Source organism: Quercus suber, unplaced genomic scaffold, assembly GCF_002906115.3.
Source record: "Quercus suber isolate HL8 unplaced genomic scaffold, Cork oak 2.0 scaffold_360, whole genome shotgun sequence".
NCBI classification, from domain to species: Eukaryota; Viridiplantae; Streptophyta; class Magnoliopsida; order Fagales; family Fagaceae; genus Quercus; species Quercus suber.
Genome location: NW_027069812.1, coordinates 117972 through 124958, shown reverse-complemented (window position 1 = coordinate 124958; position 6987 = coordinate 117972). Strand labels below are relative to the sequence as shown.

Genomic DNA, 6987 nt, shown 5'->3' with positions numbered 1-6987 from the left:
TTGAAAGTAGAACAAATAATTTATTTTTATTTTTTTAAATTTGAGGATGTTCCTAATTTTATGATTAAGGGTGTTCCTAATACAAATCAAATATAAAAAAAAAAAAAAAATTATTATATATATATATTTTTTTTTTCAGATCAGGGTGTTCCTAGGAACAACCTAAGATGCACGTGGCACCACCACTATATTCCACGATAAAATCATCCCTTCGAATCCCAACAGTGCCATTTTGAAGAGCAAACCCTAGCCATGTATTTATTTGCTAACACACACAACAAGTGTTCTCTAAAATAACTACGTAAGCATGCTTGTGATCAAGGAGAGGACGCACTGATATTGGGGTTTTCAGCTTTTTGCTCGTGAGAAGAGTTTTCCATGGGAATTCACCATTAAAGGTCTATTTAGGATTCGCTTATTTTGTTAAAATTGAAAACTTTTTGGTAAAGGTGTTGTAAATAAAGATAAAAGTTAGCTGAAATAATACAGTTAGACCCATGAATAATACCAAAAAGTGCGATGAGACCCATGAATAGTAGTAAAAATAAGCTGAATAGTAAAATAAATTGGCAAAATTAATAATGTCAAACGGACACTAAGATTATTGGATGGAGTCATTCATGCATGTGATTATTCCACCTCAGTTTTTTATTTTTATTTTTTAATTTGCTGTGTTTTGTAGTTTAATTTTATTGAAATATATAAAACGTTTACTTATCTAGATCATGGTTAATCACATGTTTAAATAACCAATCTCTGAGTTCTAGACGTTGAATTATCATCTCACCAATTAATTTTTTTATTTCTCTGGTAATGTCAAGTTTACATTAATGTAATCATGCATCATTTAGGGTTTTCTAGATTTGGCTTTTATTTATGCAAATAATTATTGTGGTCGTTAAAACATGCCCATTCATCTTCTAGAAAAAAAAAATATTGTATTGTTAAATCTGAGATGTGACATTTAGCTAGGGTTTTGCTAGTTTTGGATTTTATGAAAATAGTTATTGTGATCTATACCATGCCCATCCATCTTCTGGGAAAACTAATTTTGCGTTGTTAAATCCATGGTTTTGAAATCCGGACCGGATCGGACGGTCCGACCGGAAAAACCTGAAACCGGACTGAAATACGGTTTTTAAGCATAAAAAAACCGGATATACTGAGTTCTGAGAGAACCGGACAAACCGGGGTTCAACCGGAAAAACCGTACGAACCGTAGGCCGGTTCAACCGTTTCTTACCGCTCCAAATACCGGGGCATACCGGATTGTACCGGCCATAACGGAATATATATCAGATTCCGGCCGAAAAATAAAAATCGGCCGGTATTTAAAAAAAAAAACCAAAATAAGCGATGTCAGTGGATAAGAATAAAAAAACCAGATAGCTCAGATCCTCACTGTCGCCATGATGTTCTGGTAGTGACTCTATTTTTCCGTTCATCCTCTCTTCTAGTCCTCCTTCTAATCTTCTCTTCTTCGCGCAGAGTCCCAAAGCCAGACTTCTTTCCCTCTTTTCTATTTCTCACTTTATCTTATGGTTTAAAAAAAAAAAAAAAAAAAAAAAAACCAATACAGAGCAAATCACCACTAAATTAGAAATCACTTATAAATCAGAAATCACTAAAGCCTAAAGCAAACCTAAAGACAGGCTGACAGAGCAACACCTTAGAGGAGTCAGAGCAACGCCTCAGCTTGCTTGCAGCTCGAAGTCACGTCGCTCGCAGCTCACTTGCTATTGGAGATCGGTCCAGTCTAGAGCACATCATCGCTAGGTCGCTCGTCGCTCGCCCCTCATCACAGATCATAGATTGCTCGGTGTCTCGGCTGCTTCGGTGCTCCCTCCCTCGAGGTATTTCTCTCTCTTTTTCTCTCTAACTCTCTCTCAATCTCTTACTGAAATGAAAAGTGAAAACTATGAAAATATGAAATGAAATTAATGAATGAGAGTCTCAGTCTCTCTCTCTCTCTTTCTCTCTTTATTCTTCAAGAGTCTAACTCTCTCTCTTTTGAACTGTGAGTCTATGATTGGCTCATCAACTGGCCAAATCTTTAGCTTTATTTATTTATTTATTTATTTCCTGTTTTTTGACTTTTTGAATTTGACTTTATCTTATCTGTTGGTGTTGGTGTGTGTTGGTGTTGGTGAGATATTAATTGTCTTTTAGTGTAAAGTGTATTGTGATTTATGATTGTGAAATTTTCTAATTGGCAGCTGGCTCTTGTGATTGGGGGCATCAGGCATGAGGCTTGTAATAAATCACTTTTTTTTAGACTTGGACTTAAGCTATAGGGCCTATATATTTTTGTGTTGCACAATTTATTGACTTTTTTTTTTTGTTTTTTTTTGTTAAGTAATAGTGTGATATTCCAAGTATCAAACAACTAGAGTAATTAGTTGAATTAATTAATTTTGTTTGTTTGGGATATTAATTAACCAATAATTAATTGGGGAGAGCAACTAATAAACAATAATTAACAATTTAATTAACCAATACATTATAAAAGACAAACAAATTAAATTATTTTAGGCTAAACAACAATTAATAATTTTATAATTAATGAAACAACAATATAACAAATTATAGTTTATAAAAGACAAAAAAATTAATGAAACAACTAAACAACAATACATTTGGGAAAAATTTCTGGAGCCGTCACTGGAAAAAATTATGCTTTTTAAGGAATACCATGTGAAAAATTCCTGAAGCTGCCACTGGTGGAATAATAATGCTTTGATAGTTAATTAAAAAGGCTATCAGAAAAAAATAATAATAATGCATTGATAGTCGAAAAATAGGGCAAACATTTCTGAGAAATAATGTGAATATTAATTCCCCAAGGCATGTAGTCTGAGAAGCCAAGCATAACCAATGTTCTGTTTAATATTCACACAGGCAGTTAATGCAACACATAAACCTTTTGGCATGGTGTGGGCTTTGGTGCTTATGTCCAAAGTATGAATGGATTAAGGCCCAAAGAGCCCAATACAATAAATTTGTAAAGAGTGGGCTGAAAAGCTAAGCTTTAACAAAATGGACAACGACCTTAATGGGCTAAAGAGGATAAGAGAGCAAGGAAAAATAGTGAATAGACAAATGTGGGGCATAGAAATTCTTCCTCGGCTATGTCCAAGGAGAACGGTTCTTGAATATATTTTCCCTTAGATTTGATTACAGTTGCTGTTCTTAATGCTATGGTGTTTTTTCTACAATTTTCTAGCCCTTCTCCTTGGAGGGTTTCTCATATTATATATCTTTCTTCAGGCAATCTTGACCCTCCATTTGTTGATCGTCCATTCCACCACTTAAGTGTTTATCCCATCAGACACCTCCCCTAAATCTCTTTGAGTTGCAACGACCAAGGCAGCACTGTTCAAGGTCTTCTCCATATAAATGCAACTAGGAGGTTTGGTGGATGCATTAAATGTGGGGGCAACCACCATCCTCCAGTTATGTCAGGGCTAACCCCCTCTCCGAAACTTTTTCTCAACAGCAAGACCTCCTTTGGCAACGTGCCACTAACGTGGCCTTACTATCCGAGCGTGTGACCTCCTCAACACAATAATAGGCTCCTCAGCCAAGGATACGAAATGTGGCACAATTACTTTATCTGAATTCTTGTGCCCCACAATAATAATAATAATAATAGGTGAAGTTGAGAGAAACTTAAATTAAATTTTCAAATTAGAGTTCCAATTTTACAACATGTGTCCTAAATTATTTATTCTTAAAAAGTTTTATTTCTTAATTTTAGAATCAAATGTGGGACACATCATAAATATTCATCCAAGTGAGTTATCAAGTACAAAAACTAAAGAGTCTAAAATAAATGAATCGTAAAAAAAAAAAAAAAAAAAGTGTTTCACAATTATTAAAAAAAATTAAAAAAAAAAAACATGGACAATTTACATTTTATGACTAATAATATCCTTACAAATTTTTTCAAAGAGTTAACAAAATATAAAAATGACTATCAATAGTATTTAAATTGTATACATATACATACATACATATACATATACATATATATATATATATATATGTATTATATTATGCATCTTATTGTATATTTTTAAATGTATCCATGCATATGCATGGGGTTACAAGCTAATATATATTAATAGTTAAATCTTAAAGAAAATCAATTAGATTTTAATTGCATTCTCAATTTTGTGCCACGTATCCCATTTAATTTTTAATTTTGTACCAAGTGAATTATTGAGTGTAAAAATCGAAAAGTCCAGATCCTATTAAATTCAAAATTAGATTTCAATTGGAGTCCAATTTTCCACCATATGTCCATCTAAGCTTATAATTTTGTGGCAAGTGTATTATTGGGTAAAAAAATTGAAGAGTATAAAACCAATTATAATATATATATATATATATATATATATATATAAATGAGAAACCATTATATATTTTAAAATATATAGTTTAAAAAAAATGTAAGCTAATACCATGTATAATTTGAATCTCTTCTAAAAACAATTGATAATTTTAACTGTATATTTGTGATTATTTTTAATTGTACCCATGCATATGCACAGGGCTACATACTAGTACATACTAATTCTAATTTACAATTTTTTGGTTTTTTTGTAAAATTTAAGTAAAACTTCCATTATCATTTATAATAGTATAACTAATACAATTACACTTTTTTCTTTCTTCTACTTCTTCTTCTTTTTCTTTTCTTTTTTTTTTTTTNTAATGCATTGATAGTCGAAAAATAGGGCTTTTTTTTTTTTTTTTTTTTTTTTTTTTTTTTAACCAAGGAATATGTTTGTCTTGAGAATGGTAGAAAGTGAATGCAATTTCTGACGAGTCATTAGGATTATGGGGGAAAAAAGAGTGTCGCATTTGTGGTAAGTTTCTTTTTATCTATACTAATTTTCTTTTTGAAGTTCTAGGAACTTGGGGGACTTCAGTTTCAGGTGATCAAATGATGTATTTATCTTTTAAAAAATTTAGGAAAAAATCACAAGAGAATAATCAAGCAAATGAAGAATCTTTGGAGAAGGGAAAACGAAGCATCGATCATTATGCGGAACTGTCAAGTCACAAGTGTCGATTGAATGTGACTTAGATGAGTCAGATTCTCCCAATATTTGGGTTTTTTCCGATTTTCTTCAGATTTTTATAATTTTTAGAGGATTAATTCATGGTTTTTTTTTTTTTTTTTTTCTTTGGGTGAGGATGATTCTAATCGGTTTTGGGTCTTCCAAATTATCAATTTAATTCTTTTTCAAAAAAATAATTAATTGATTTTGATCATGTAAATTTCACAACTATCTTATACAATCTTCCAATTCATGCATAACTAGGGGTGTTCACCAAAACGTTCAAATCATATGACCGCACTCAAACTAACCAAAATTGCCTGCAAAATTGAGTAACCGCATTGCACCTATAAGTGGTAGTAAACTGCACCACACCTTACTTTGTGGTACAATGTGTAGTTTTACATAGGAATGGCAATTTTGCCCCACCCCGCTTGACCCGCTCTTTCTTACTTCACCCCACGCAGGTTTTTCCCACTTCGCAAAGGTAGTGGGGCAGGGATGTGGTGAGATTTTAGCTCCGCACCACAGGGCGAGACGGGAATGGGTTTCGACTTTTTAAACCCAACTCGCCCCATCCTCGCCTCGCTCTGTATTGATAAAGGTTAAATTGTAAATTTTTCATACCTTAAAACCCTACTATTATTATTATTATTGTTATTATTATTTTTTGAAACTGAAACAGACTTCATTCATTCATTTAAAAAGCTAGAATCCAAAAATAAAGCTTCAAAGGTTGGTGGTGGCCACTCTTCCATCCATACAATTTCATTATCTATTTGACTAGCATAACAAGCTAAAGAATGGGCAATTAAGTTGGCACTATGACAAACACAGCTAAAATACACATATTGAAGACTTGCTAGAATGCAGCAAATGTCCTTATAAACCAGTCCCAGCCAAGAGAGATTAGGTTGTGTCGAGAAGATAGACTGCATCACAATCACATTGCCACCTTCAATGATCAAGTCTAAGAAACCAGCATCCATAGCGAACTCCAAGGCTTTCCGACACGCCAATGCCTTGGCCTCCTCACTATCACCTACAATAGAACCTTTTGTAGATAATGCAACCATCACCTCCCCCTTCATATTGTGAATTACTACTCCTACACCTGATGCCTCCCTATTTGCAAAAACATCAGCATTGAAATTGAGCTTGTACATTAGACCTTAGGGTGGCTTCCATGACTGTGTAACCTTATTTGGACTTGTTACTGCTAGCTGAGTTTGTGCCTCCTTGTACTCCTCCAGATAGTCCCTAGTCCTTCTATTAACCCGTGATGGATCTTGTAACTTGCCCCTATGTGAGACCGAGTTCCATTGGTTCCATATCTACCAACATTGAACTAGAAAATATTCAAACTCCTCCACAGACAATTTGGCCATCATAAACGATACCAGCTGCATAAAATCTTCTTGTTCACATAAACATTTATTCGAACAGAACAGCCAACCCATACATCTTATGCTGCACTACATTCCCAAAGTGCATGAATCACTGATTCTAGATATCTTTGACAAATACTACATCTATCGTTATCTATGATATGCATTTGAACCAAATTCTCATGGGTTAGCAGAATATTCTGACATGCTTTCCAACCAAACATCTTTATTTTATTACGACATGAAGCTTCCACAACTTTGCCCAAACATGACCATTGGCCACCTACACTGAGCTCTCTTCTCCACCATTATCCTCCCTAGCTAGCAACCGTGCTATATGGTATCCTGAATTCACCAAATATTTCCCATTCTTGCAATGAAGCCACACAACTGCATCTTGAACCTACCTCCTACTTAAAGGAATTTTTAGGATGGCCTCAGAATCAAACCTATGAAAGACCATTTCTATTCGCTCTCTATCCCACTGATTAACTCTCCAAGCAATTAAATCTAAAACCTACCATTCTTATTCC

General features: G+C 33.7%; 1 protein-coding gene across 1 annotated transcript; it reads right to left on the bottom strand.

The window, feature by feature from the left end:
- Window positions 1-5758: 5758 nt before the first annotated feature.
- LOC112018431 (uncharacterized) lies at window positions 5759-6232 on the bottom strand. The gene has a single exon (XM_024050954.1). It carries the CDS (start codon window positions 6230-6232, stop codon window positions 5759-5761), a length of 474 nt encoding a protein of 157 aa, XP_023906722.1.
- Between the last annotated feature and the right edge of the window lie 755 nt (window positions 6233-6987).